General features: G+C 41.5%; 1 protein-coding gene across 1 annotated transcript in view; it reads left to right on the top strand.

The window, feature by feature from the left end:
- Positions 1–13,685, top strand: part of prdm6 (PR domain containing 6) — a 110,092-nt gene that overhangs the window by 78,154 nt on the left and 18,253 nt on the right. Inside the window, exons 5-6 of the mRNA XM_007899381.2 lie at positions 3,083–3,410; positions 11,888–12,064. Of these exons, the coding sequence (XP_007897572.2) occupies positions 3,083–3,410; positions 11,888–12,064 (505 nt within the window). The remainder of the gene's footprint in view (positions 1–3,082; positions 3,411–11,887; positions 12,065–13,685) is intronic.

Here is a 13,685-nt window from a genome sequence, read left to right as displayed (position 1 = left end):
CAATCCCACACTGAGGGTCAGAGGAAATTTGAATATAATAATAATAATCCTTGCATTTGATCAAGTGCCTTTTCATGTTTTGGAGACATTGCAAAGTCCTTCACAGTATATATTGTAAAGTGTAGTGACTGTATATCTTGTGGGCAAAACCAGCAGCCAATTGCTTACAGCAGTGTCCCACAAACAATTGTGGATTGAGTAACCAATTTATTATTTTTTTGATGGCAGTCCTGCTCCCTACTACTCAGGCTCGAATATCTCTCAATATTATACTCAAATGTCTTTAAAAATATTTTGATTGATGTCAGTTCATTGGAATACATTGGCCTGTTGTACTTTATCAATCCCTTTAGATCTATTATAAAAAAATTAATATGTTATATCAGTGCCTCACATGTCTCAAAGCGCTTCATAAGATTTTATTGTAAACTGACGTTTTTATCTATTTATAGGCAAACACAGTACCAATTTGGACACAGCAATATCCCACAAATAGCCATGAAGTGAATGATCAATTTTATCATTAGATAATCAGAGGATTGTTGGCTAGAAAGAATTCCCTGTTGTGTTTCCAACATGGAAACATTCTTAATAGCGATAACGATGAAGGTCAAAGTTGGATTATAATTTCTGTTTAGTTTTGAATATAAATCTATTGCATTGTACATGGTCTTGCCGTAAATGTGTATTTTTGCACAGGATTTTGTGTTGATCAGTTTTTCTGAGAGCTCTACTTTAATGTATTGAAAACAAGCAGGAATTTGAACCTTGAACAAGGGGTGGGATTTTGCCCTAATTAATAGTATTCAAGTCAGACAACCCGAGGTCCTGACTGTTCCATGAGTTAACAGACCTTGACCATCTGTCTGATGATTCAGATGTTAAATGTGAGATTGGATAATTTAGTTTTTTTTCTTTCCTGACAAGGAATCTCTAGTAAAATCCGAATTGTATTGATTTCATGTAGCGAATGTCACTGTTGTTTAAAACTTCCATACTGGAATACTCGATTCCATTTATGTTGAGTCGCTCCTAACATTTGGCAGGATTAAAAATGGGGTTGTAGGTCTTTTATATGGTCTGAAACACAATTATTGCACATTACTGTGTGTATCACTATTTTAATAAAAGTTAGTACTTAAATATGAATTTCAATGCAACTACTGTACATTCTAACATTGATATGTGAAGCAACACCTTACATTGTACAGTAATTATCTTAGTCTGTCATCCATTCGTTATGCAGGCAGATTGTAGGCACTACAAAACCTTACCTTCACAGTCTCCACTCCGCTATCTACGTTAACTGTCTGTACACTGGCACTGTTTCATTCAGATCTTCCTGTACACAGTCCCAACATCTCAGCTTTGAGGTTTCCCAGTTGAAATCAGTTCACCACTTTTGGAAAATAATGATCTTCAGCTTATATGGAACACAATCAAGTCCACTTTACATTCAATTCAACATAAAAAGAAACAACAAAGAATGAAAGAAACAAAAGGAAAATTTGTACAACTTGCTTCTATATGGAGCAAACAATTCATCTGTGTGTTGAGCTAGTAGCCCATGAGCTGGCACTGAAATGCTGCGTTCTCTGGGACAGTGTGTTCAATGGTGCACGTGCTCAGTAATGACAGCTTTGGGCCAAATATTTTGACAAAGTTATGGGGGATAGGGGGGGAATCATCAACTGGGATATTGTCTGGAGTGGAATTTCCGAAAATAGAAGGAAAAAAACAAAATAAGAGGACTATCTGTCTTGCTTTTGTTGCTGGTGGTGCAGTAACGTTTCAGTTTCATAACACACATCTCGTGTTAATTACCTTGTGTTTAGTTCAGTTGGTTGCACTTTCACCTCTGGATCAGTGGGCTCTAGCCCGATGTTGGGGACTTTGACCTCATTGTTTATTCTGACATTCCAGTACAGCATGGGAGAGCATGACATTATTGGCAGTGTTGGTCTTTAGATGTGACATTAAGCCAAGGTCCCATCTACATATAGTAAAGATGATTGTTCTTAACTTTATTTCCTGGGCAGGAAGTAACGTCAAGGCAGTCATCTTGACTATGTGCCTCCTTACAACATGGTCCCTTGATGTCTCTTCATATCTGTGGATGTGCACCACACAAGGCAGGGCGAAACTTTGGGCAAGTTTCCTTACTCCATACGCCTAATAATAATTCCTCCAAAACAATAATAAATTGGTCATTTTCAATCCAGGACTGTTTGTGGGACACTGCTGTGTGCAATCAGCTGCTGTATTTTGCCCACAAATATGTGGTTAGTTCACTTTACAGTCTATTTTGTGAAGCTCTTGGAGACGTCTAGAAGACGTGAAAAGCACTATATCAAATGCAAGGATTATTATTATTATTATATTACTTGTTCTTCAGGTGAATGCTAAAGATCCCATTGCACTATTTGAAAAGAGAAAGGAATTTTTCTCGGTGTCCTGACCAATAAATACATTCGTTGTTCACAGTCTGGCTGTTTGTGAGACATTGCTGTGAACAAATTTCTGCCACATTTGTCTACATATACAAAGTCACTGCATTTAACAGTAATTGCTGTGAAGATCTTTGAGGTGGTTTGGTGTTATATTCGCTCTATCAAATGCAAACATTATTATTAAGGAAAATTGCAAACCTTTTACCTTTTCATAATTAAGGTCCACCCTTGTCATTTGACCAAGCAAGTCAGTGCCAGCTGTCTGAAAGACCTATCTGTTTAGACCATACCCTGCCTTTCCACCATACACTTTTATAATTTTCTTCTCCATTGTTTGTCTAATTCTTGCTGAAAACCAATGATGGATTCAGTTTCAACCACTGTTTTTGTTGAGGCATTCCGTATCCTCACAACGGTTCGCCTGTTCTGGTTTGCGGATGGTGAATTTTAAACCCCATTGTCATAAAAATAAAGTTATGCCCTGTTCTGAAATTTTGACATTGCAGACTAATAATAGCATTGATAAATTGATAATATTCAGAATTGTGTGCAGTTGTGTTACCTCAGTACTTGAGTTCTAAATTTCGATTGTGTAGATGAAACATATTAATTGTCTTACTTTGTTTCCAAAGTGAATATCCCTTCGTCTCTTGCTGATGTAATGGCCAGACATGAGACTTTGCAGTCATTCAACAAGACCAGCAAGATGCCTCCCACCGGTGTGTACCGTTCCATGGGGACATCATGCAACAAGTCACTGTGTGACAAGTCAGGCCAGGCTGAGTTAATAGCCAACCAGGGTCATATGAAGAACCAACGAATACTGGCAAGTCCAACTTCAACCAGCCAATTAAATGGAGAATTCAGTGACTGGCACCTATGGAAATGTGGACAGTGCTTTAAGACCTTTACTCAACGGATTCTTCTACAGATGCACGTGTGTCCACAGAACCCAGACAGGTAACCGGAATCAAACACAGACAGCCCAGATAATGCAAGAGGCTCACACATTTATCATTCTCATATCATAATAAAGAGTAAACATCTCTTCACGCAGAGGGTTGTAAAAATGCAGAATCTACTGCCCAAAAAGTCAAAGCAGAATTGGTTGGGATGCATAAAAGGAAGATAAACAGATACTTGGGAAGTAAGGGTCTTAAGAGATAGGGAGCAAAGTTGGAGAAATGGGATTAAAATATCTACAGTGATCTATTATTAAGGCGGAACAGATTCAAATGGCCAAGTGGCCTCCTCCTGTTCCTATGTTCCCAATATGAAATAGATTGGTGACATTTATAGAAAAACTCAAAGCATTTATTGAAATGACTATCACTCCCACCCTCGCCCGACTCCATTGGCTCCCCATCCCCCAGAGGATCGAGTTCAAGATCCTCGTCCTCACCTTTAAGGCCATCCATGGCCTTGCCTCCTCCTACCTCTCTGACCGGTCGACTCCCTATGAGCCTGCCCGCTCTCTCCGTTTATCGGGCTCCGGCCTGCTCCATGTCTCCTACCATCGGTGGCCGGGCTTCAGCCTCTCTGCCCCCACACTCTGGAACTCCATCCCATGGTCCCTTCGCCTGGCTTCCTCCCTTGCTTCCTTCAAGGTCGGTCTCAAGACCTTTTTCTTCGACCGTGCCTTTGGTCTCCCTCCCACCTTTCTGCCTTCCCTCACCCCTACACCCGCCACCCCCCCCCCCCCCCCTCCATACTCGGGGCCCCGACACCTGACTGTTCAGCGCTTTGGTACGTTCTCCCAACATGAAAGGTGCTCTTTAAATGTAATTTTGTTGTTGTTGAAGCACCTTTGTCCATTGATGTTGCAATGCAATTGGAAACCTCACACATGACATGGAGGGTGGGTGGACATTATTTTGTATTTATCAGAAAATTTTGAATTCAGAGTTTCAGATCCACCTTGATTGGTTTAGTAAGTAGCTGCTGCTCAAACTTCCCACCTCTTCAAATGTTGGAACCATCGCTCAATGGGAAGGGAAGTGTTTCTGAGCTCTGGGAGGTAAGATGTTGGCAGTGCTCTCGCAGGCAGTTCCTGTTACCTGCGATTCACTGAGCTGAAATGGCTCCAAGGTGATACATTTAGTAACAGAATGTTAGAAATGAGCTAGCCATCTGTGATGATCTCTAGTCCAGTTCCTGAGCCAGGCAGGTTCACAGTACTCCAGGACACTGCTGATGACAGCACACCCAAGGTTGGCTCATTGATAGGACTTGAGAAGAGGAAGAGCAATCATCGGAGGCAGGGATTCTTCCCACTCAGCTTCCGTCTAGCTCCCTCTAGCCCCCAAACCATCTTGTGCGCCATTCCTCAGGGCTCTGTCCTTGGTCCCCTGCTCTTCAATATCTATATGCTCCCTCTTAGTGACATCATCCGCAAACACGGGATCATCTTCCACAAGTATGCAGATGACACCCAACTCTATCTCTCTGCCTCCACCCTTAACTCCAGGACCACTGCTATTCTGACAGAATGTCTGTCATTCAGGTGCTGACAGCATCACCGTCCAAGGACGCACACTTCACCTTACTAAGCCAGTCCAGAAGCTTGGTGTCTTGTTTTACCCTCAACTATCCTTTCTACCCCACATCCATGCCATGACTCGCTTTGGCTTCCCCCACCTCCACAACATCGCCCAGCTCCGCGACTGTCTCACTGCAAACTGCCGAAACCCTCATACACACATTCATAACATCCAGGCTCAACTATGCAAACTCCCTGCTTGTCGGCCTCCCCAAGTCCTCCTTCCATAGGTTGCAGATCATCCAGAACTCTGCAGCCTGTGTCCTCTCCCGCACCAGGCACAGTAATCCTATTACCCCATCCTTGCCTGACTCCACACACAGAGGTTACAGTTCAAGATCCTGGTCCTCACCATCAAAGCCCTCCATGGCCTTGCTCCCCGCTGTCTCTCTGACCCCCTAACCCCCTACCAACCTGCCAGCTCCCTCCGCTCAACGGTCTCCGACGTGCTTCATGTCTCCCACCTCGCCCGTCCCACCATTGGAGGGCAGACCTTCAGCCACTCTGCTCCATTCTCTGGAACTCAATCCCACAGTCCCTCTGCCTCGCCCCCTCCCTTACCTCATTCAAGACCTGTCTCAAGACCCTCCATTTCGACCGTGCCTTCGATCACCCTGTTTCATCCTCTGCCCTCCACCCTCCCCGACCCCAATCCCAGTCGAATCCGAAACACTGATTGTCCATCAACTTGGGATGTCCTCCCGACATGAAAAGTGCTATACAAATGTAATTTTGATGTTGTTGTTAACCCTGCAAGCCAAAGCAGTAGGGTGGTCTGAGTTGGTCAAGCAGTGGAAAAAGCTTGCCAGACAGCAATATCAATGGCAAACTATGCGGTTGTAACTGGTCAGTACCCTAACGTAAACTCTGGAGTCTCCAAGCCTTGGCTCTTGCCAACTTTCACCTAATACTTTCCGGAATTAGATAAGTTAGATGCACCCTCCAGGGAGAGAGTGCACATTCCATTCCAATAAAATCTCTGGAATTTCCACATGTAGGTGGAATGCATGCAACTCTGTTTGGTTTGGATACTCTTGAACATGATGATGGGTTTCCACATGTGTCAGACACCCGGATGATCAAAAAAGAAACCTTTGGCTGTGGGTACTAACAATGGATCATCATTAAAGTTCAGTAAAATTCACCAAAATGCACAGATGATCTCCCAGGATTGATTTCAATATTTAATTGTCAGTGTGGCTTTGTTGGTCTTTCTCGCCTCTGAGTCAGTAGGTTGTGGGTTCAAGCATCATATTAGGACTGCAAGCTCATATAGTCTAAACTGATACTCCTAATAGTGCTAGAAATGTGCTGTGTAATTGGAAGTGTTTCCTTTGGATGAAATGTTAAACCAAGGTCCTTACTGCCTACTCAAATGATTAAAGATTCCATGGCACTATTCAAAAAGAGAGGGGAGTTTCTCTTGGTGTCCTGGCCAACAATGCCCCGATAAAATTAGTTATTCACTTTTTGGCTAGTTGTGGGACATTGCTGTGCATAAATTGGCTGCTGTGTTCACCTACAAAATACAATCACTACGCATGAAGTAAATCCTGTAAAACCTGTTGAGATGGCCTACTGATGTGAAAGGTGCTAGATGCAGGGATTGTTTTATTATTAGGGCTGTTTGTCGGACATTGTTCTGTGCAAATTGAGAGATTACTTGCTGCGATTACCTACACACTGCACAGTCAGAGGAAATCTTACGAACCATTATGAGATGTCCTCCCAACATAAAACCGCTATATTAAATACAGGGATTATTATTATAATTTATCTTAAATTAATCAAAGCATTTCATTATATTTCTTTCTGGAAATGATTGTGGTTTTGTAGAAGTTTCCAATTACTTGAGTAAAATTGCATTAGAAAATGGCAATGCTGAATTAATGGAGGTTGACAATGTTATAACAGCGATGTTTTTCAAATCTACAATAATAATAATAATAATCTATAGATAGTTTACTTGTGAGCGAAATGGTAACACAATGCACCCAGATTATTTTTCTTATATTTAGAACATTTTATTTGATTGTCTTTCACACACACACATTTGTATGGGTCAACCAAAGAATTAAAGCACTGTGTAAATATCTTAATCAGCAGTTATATCATTGCTTAGGATGCTGATGAATGGATCATGAAACTTTAAATAAGGAGATCCATTCTGAAATTCAAATTTTCTATTCCAAATTTCAAACAAAATACAGCAGTGCCAGTGCTTCTTATGTACTTTGCATATGAAAAATTCCACTGGGAAAAATTGAATATTCAAGTTTTTTTGAACAAATTTGTTTTTTTCTTTGGGTACAATATTCCTGTTCCTAATAAGAAATAGGCAAGAAGTTGACTCGCCTTTTTTTCCCGACGAAACCTGACGGGTTCCCACCATTTCTAAATGCCAGATGGAAGAAACATAATTTCACTTCTGTTAGCGAAGACATGTCAGCCAACGCCAACTGGCACTAATGGACATTTAATGCTTCTGAAGCAACAAATGAATGAGCTGAGCATCGACCAGATGTAAAGTGAACAATTTGAAGTGAAAACACTTGAATGAAAAATTCAGAAAACAACAGGTTTTGATGAGGACCAGTATTTGCTGGTGATTAAGGAGCTGCAAGTAGAGATTTTCAGCATGGACATAGAAGGTCCCCCAACATGCAAAGGTACAACAACAACAAATTACATTTATATAGCGCCTTTCACATCAGGAGGACGTCTCAAGGCACTGGACAATGAGGGTTTGCAACAGAGCTGTGGGTTGGGGTCAGAGAGAGGTGGAGGGCAAAGAGGATGTGGAGGCTGGTAGAGGAGAGAAGATTGCCTGAATGCACGGTCAAAAGGAAAGGTCTTGCAATGGGCCTTGAAGGGGCAAGGGAGGGGACGATGTGGAGGAGCCCGGGATGTTGTTCCAGAGGGTGGGGGCAAAAAGGCTGATAGTGGAGCAGGCAGGACAGGAGATACGGAGCAGGCTAATGCCCGCTGAGTGGATGGAGCAGACAGGTTGGTAAAGTTTTAATAAGTCGCAGAGTTAAGGAGGAGCAAGACTGTGCTGGGTTTTAAAGGTGAGAACAAGGATCTTAATAATAATAATAATAATAATAATAATCCTTGCATTTGATATAGCGCTTTTCACGTCGGGAGGACGTCCCAAAGCGCTTCACAGAATAGACTGTAAAGTGAATTGACTGTATATTTGTGGGCGAACGCGGCAGCCAATTGCGCACAGCAATGTCCCACAAACAGTCGTAGATTGAAAATGACCAATTTATTATTGTTTTGTTTTGGAGGGATTATTATTAGGCGTGTGGAGTAAGGAAACTTGCCCAAGGTTTCGCCCTCTGCCTGGAATTGAACTCAGGTCTCTCACTTGCAAAGCGAGTGCTCTAACCACTGAGCTACAGGACTCCACTTGAACACTATCTTCTGGGGGCTGGGAAGAGAATGAAGCCAGGCAAGGATGAGTGTCATCGGCTCATGGAGCTTAGTGCGGGAAAGGACACGAGATGCAAAGTTCTGAATAATCTGCAGTTTGTGGAAGGAAGAGTTGGGAAGTTTGGTGAGCAGGGAGTTAGCATATCAAGCCTGGACATAATGAAAGCGTGGATGATGATCTCAGCAGCCTGAGGGGAGAGATAGTGTTGAGTTAACCCTATGTCTGCGAACAATATCCCAAAGTGGGAGCATGTAAATATTAAAAAGGAGAGAACTGAGACCAAAGCCCTGGGGAGCACCACACGTGATGGTGTGAAGGCTAGAGGAGAATCCATTGGTGAAAACAAAGTGGAGACGATGGGAAAGGTAAGTATATAACCAGGCAAGGACAGAGCCATGAAGGTGGAGCCGAGAGGCGAGGCAGTGGAGAAGAACAGAGTGGTCAACAGTATCAAAGGCAGCAGAGAGATCAAGAAGGAAGAGGTGACATAGAGAGGCCTGGTCACAAATAAGTGCTGAATATAGTGGGACTCTTTTATACAGTACTTCAGTATATGCGGGTTCAGAAATAACATGGACATCTACTGATCGAGAAATGTCAGCAATCATGCAGAAACCAAATGAATGTTAAATTGCAATGATGGTGCTGTGAGGAGAGATGAATGTACTATTGGAAAGATTTTGCATTGATGAAAACACCTTATCTCAACTGCTACTGTTCCTGTGTTCATTGCATGAATTGCTGCACAAATGGAAGTTGAGCCCTGCTCTACAAAGAGAGCAGAATGGAGTTATTTGAGAAGGAAACCCGGAAGGCATGTAAATGATAGGACATTGGAGTTGAACAACACCTTTGTGGTAGGTACTAAATTATTCAGATATATAGGTTGGAAAAGCACTCCTGTTGAAAGTGGTAGCATTCAAGCGCTCTAGGACATGACCCTGTGTGAGGGGGACTATATAAATGCAAGTTATTGTTGTTCTTCCAAGACCTTGACCTGAGATCTTATCAGAGCTGAGCTCTTGCAGGTTGGTGTAACATACAGGGGATTTCCTGCAGAAAATGCAGTTTACTTCTTTCCGTTTGCGAGATGCCAGTAATGCTATTAGTTTCAAGAGGAACAGCTTTTCAATCTCTTTATATGAATTTTACACAATGTGATTCAACAAATTGATTATACATAAGCACTTCATACTACATGTAATATATGATAATGTTTCAGTTATGTCAGTAAAGTGTAGCACCCAATGAATCTGTGGGCATTGTATTGATAATCTACCATCTGGTCTCTCTACAGAACAACAAGAATCCCTCGGAGGGTCTGCCACAATAAGAACGCAGTGCACACTATCACCACACAACAGAGCATGAACCATCATCACCCCTACTTGATGTAGGCACCACCTCAGATACATGCACTGGACATGATTCTGGTGTTGTTGAGGGAGCCCAGAGTGAGGCAGTGAGCACTGGTGATACAGGAGTGGCAGTGTTGGGATGAGATACCCATTGCTACAGGCCAAGAAATCTGTGTCCTCCCAATTGAGTTGTCTGGCAATGCAAATATTAATAAGCCTACTTTCTACCACAGGCTGGGAGCGCAGCAGGACTGTTAAGAGACTCACTTGGCTCCATTCATATGGTTGGAGAAAGTGGTGTGTAGTGTGTAAGACTCCAATATGTGATTGTACTGTGTGGTTTGCCACATGACTACTGTTTGGAGCACCAGTTTTCTGTGCCAAGGTCTACGCTTGAGAACACTGCAGCAATTGCTTCTGCTGTGAAAACCTCACTATCACAAGCTATTGACAGATAGCACATTGTGATATAGAGGTGCTTGGATCAAAACTCCAAGAGGCAGTTATGCTTGACTTCAACTCTCTTAGAGAATTGTTACCATAAAAGATCACAAGAGAGGTTTAATAAAGAGAACCCTCTGGTCCACTTGATATCATCCTTCCAGAGTCTCATCCTTTACCATTTAAGTTCTCTCTGAAATGTCCCTTTTTAAGGCTGAAGAGCCCTAATATATGGACAACTATGATTGAGGGAATCTTAAAACCTCAACAATTCACACTGTTTTATGGGCATCGTGAGAAGATGGTGATCTCTACCAATTAGCCAAGACGTGCTCACTGCCCATGAGGTGCAGTCAATCAGTGTTCATGTTAACGGCAGATCTGTGCCATCACGTAGGCTGAATAAGTGACAGGCACCGAGGCTAACAGCACTATGGTGACCTTCACAGCTTTTGGACATGCAGTTATCATAGTAGACAGTCTCTCACCACTCACCTCACCACTCTATTGTACTTGTCTAGTTAGGATCACTCTTCTGGTTAGGGCTTTGGCTTGCAGGAATAACGGGAGCTGAGTGCGATTACTCTCTGCCCACAGTGATTGGTCTGCCCTTCCAGCTCCTGCCGATGAGTCCTGCTGGCTGTGCTGTCATCAGACTCAGGAAGCAGAATATTGGGACCGCCACGGAAGGCTTGATACTGACATTCCGTTGACAAACATGTCACCTTGGAGTTAGTTCAGCTCCAAGGAGACTCCGCTTATCTCTTGAAAGAATCTCTTTGGAATACACATAGAAGATAAATGTTATCTGAATACCTTGATCTGCACAGAATGGTTTGAAAGTTTGTGAATATTAAGTTTCATGGCTTTGATGTGTGTAGGAGATTTAGCTGAATAAGATGTATCCCAGGCTGAACTGAATGGTGATCAAATATCACAAAATATTCTCTTGTTTAATAAAGGCTCTTCTCACTTGCCAAATACTGTACAATAACCAGGGACAATCTGGATGAGTTATGTTACTGAAGCCAATAGTGACCGCCATTATTGTTACTGAAGCCAATTTAAGTTTATGTAATATTGTTGACTACTATTGGTTTCAGTAATAATACCAACTATTACTGGTTTGAATCTTAAACCAATAGTTGTTTAAACTAATAGTGGTCAACATTTTTTCTGAAACCAATGGTGGGCGCTATTGTTATTCTTGAAACAATAGTGGCCACCACTATTATTACTGAAATTAATTGACTGTCGCCAATGTTGTTGCCAGCTGCAGAGGGAAACATTTGAATACTGTTTCGCAGGATACCAGCTTAGTTACTGCAGAGGGAGGTTAAGATTTGCATCATTAAAATTGTCGGATCAAGTGGAGTATTAACAACCCAATAAGGAAGGGTACTGATTTCAATCACAAGAGATTTGTATGGAACCGAGAATAAAACAATTTCAGTGGCCCTTTTGTGACAAATGCAGAAAACCATTCTGAAAAAAAACACTGGTCAAAAAAGAGTAGCGACTTGATTGAACAAAGCTTATTATTAGACAACACTGAAACCATTACCAGAAACATACAAATATATTTATGCGGTCAAAATAAATCTCTTTAGCGGCTAAGGTGTGAGTACAAAGTGCTGACAAATGAGTGACTTTCTTTCAGGCCTTACCAGTGCGGACATTGCTCCCAGTCCTTCTCCCAGCCTTCAGAACTGAGGAATCACGTAGTCACGCACTCCAGTGACAGACCTTTTAAATGTGGCTTCTGCGGACGTGCCTTTGCTGGAGCTACAACATTAAACAATCACATTCGGACACACACGGGGGAAAAACCATTTAAGTAAGTACACTTAGCAGGTTGTAGTAATTACCTGGTTTAGCTCAATTTATTGCTTGCATTCCCTGAAGAGTTATCTTCAGCAGATGTTATGGCGCACAGTTGCATTGCTTATTTTGAGGCAGCTTGCTTTATGAAGTGGTTCACAGTACAGATAATTGGTGAACAAAGCATAGCCTTGTGTATTGAAAAGTTAGGAAAGATTCTGCGGTTCGGCACAGTATGGATAATTTTGATTTCAAATGAGTGTTCTTTTCGTTTCAAAAATGGTGCAGTTTATATGCTCTTATGTGTATTTTGTGTGTTTATGTCTTGTGTCAATGTTTATGTGTGTGTATGTGTATCTGTGTGGATTTGTATGTGTGTATGTGTGCCTGTGCATATGTTACTATAATTATACATATATATTCCCATTTATTATTACTGTATATGCATTTCTATGTGTGTGTTTATGTCATATGTATGCCCACGTGTATGTGTACGTTTCCAAAGTGTGTGAGTGTTTGCCCGTGTCTAAATGGGTGTGCATAGCTGTATGTATGTTTGTGTGTGTGTGGTATGGAAATTTCCAGGTTGAAAAAGTCATGAAAAGGGCAAATATAGATGTTTATAGATGCTCGCCAACAAAATATACAGTCACTACACCTTGTAGTAAATCCTGTGAAGATCCATGAAACCTGAAAGATTCTGTATCAGATGCAATGATTATTATTATTATTACTATGTGGAATATTAAGCTTTTTATAGTATATTGGGCATTGAATACAAAAGTAAAGAGGTACTGTGATACTTTAATGTTAAATCTTTCCAGGATGTTGCTTTGGCTACACTTTACACGAGTATTGCATGCAGTTTTGGAAGCCATTTTATAAAAGGATATCAGCACCATTGCCAGGATGCAGCATAGATTCACCAAGTTGATGCCAGGGATAAAAAGTGCAGATAAGATGGAAGGCGAATACACCAGGACTATGATTACTGAAACTGAGATGATTAAGAATAGAAGTGTTAGAAGTGAATAGATGTGTTTAGAGTTATGAAATCATTTGAGAAAGTAAATACCAAAAGCTTAATTCAACTGTATGATTAAATGGTCACCAAGAAGGCTTAAAGAAGGGAAAAGGGTGTAGCTTAGAAGAATGTTTTTAAACAGATTTATTAAGGTGTGGAGTGAACTGTCACAGGACCCTGTTGAAGCTGAATCATTTTTTTACAGCTATTAAATACATTTAGGTACATGAATGACAATTAAATACAGCATATAAAAGGGTTTGGGGAAAGAACAGGGAAATAGGACTAGAGTAGATTGTTCTAGTAGAAAATTGGCACAACACAGATTGAATGGCCTCCTTCAATGCTGACAAGTCTGGTTCTAATATAACCCATGTCTAGGAATCTTCGAGGTGACTGTAGAACAATCTCTCTTTGAAAATGTAATGTTTAAAAGAAAACTATCAGCCAAGTACCGAAATCCGTCCAAAGTGTATATTTTTCGGTTCTTGTTTCATTCTTCTGAGGCAAGTCAAGATAACAGTCTGAGCCGAGCAAAGAGCGAATTGTCCTATGATTGAGAGCTCATGTCACAGCTTGTGGACATGCAGGTTATGTGGATATTAATCTGTTT

The sequence above is a fragment of the Callorhinchus milii genome, unplaced genomic scaffold (assembly GCF_018977255.1).
Source record: "Callorhinchus milii isolate IMCB2004 unplaced genomic scaffold, IMCB_Cmil_1.0 Scaffold1, whole genome shotgun sequence".
NCBI classification, from domain to species: domain Eukaryota; kingdom Metazoa; phylum Chordata; class Chondrichthyes; order Chimaeriformes; family Callorhinchidae; genus Callorhinchus; species Callorhinchus milii.
The sequence above is the reverse complement of the archived record's forward strand: the minus strand, read 5'-3'. Positions and strand labels throughout refer to the sequence as shown.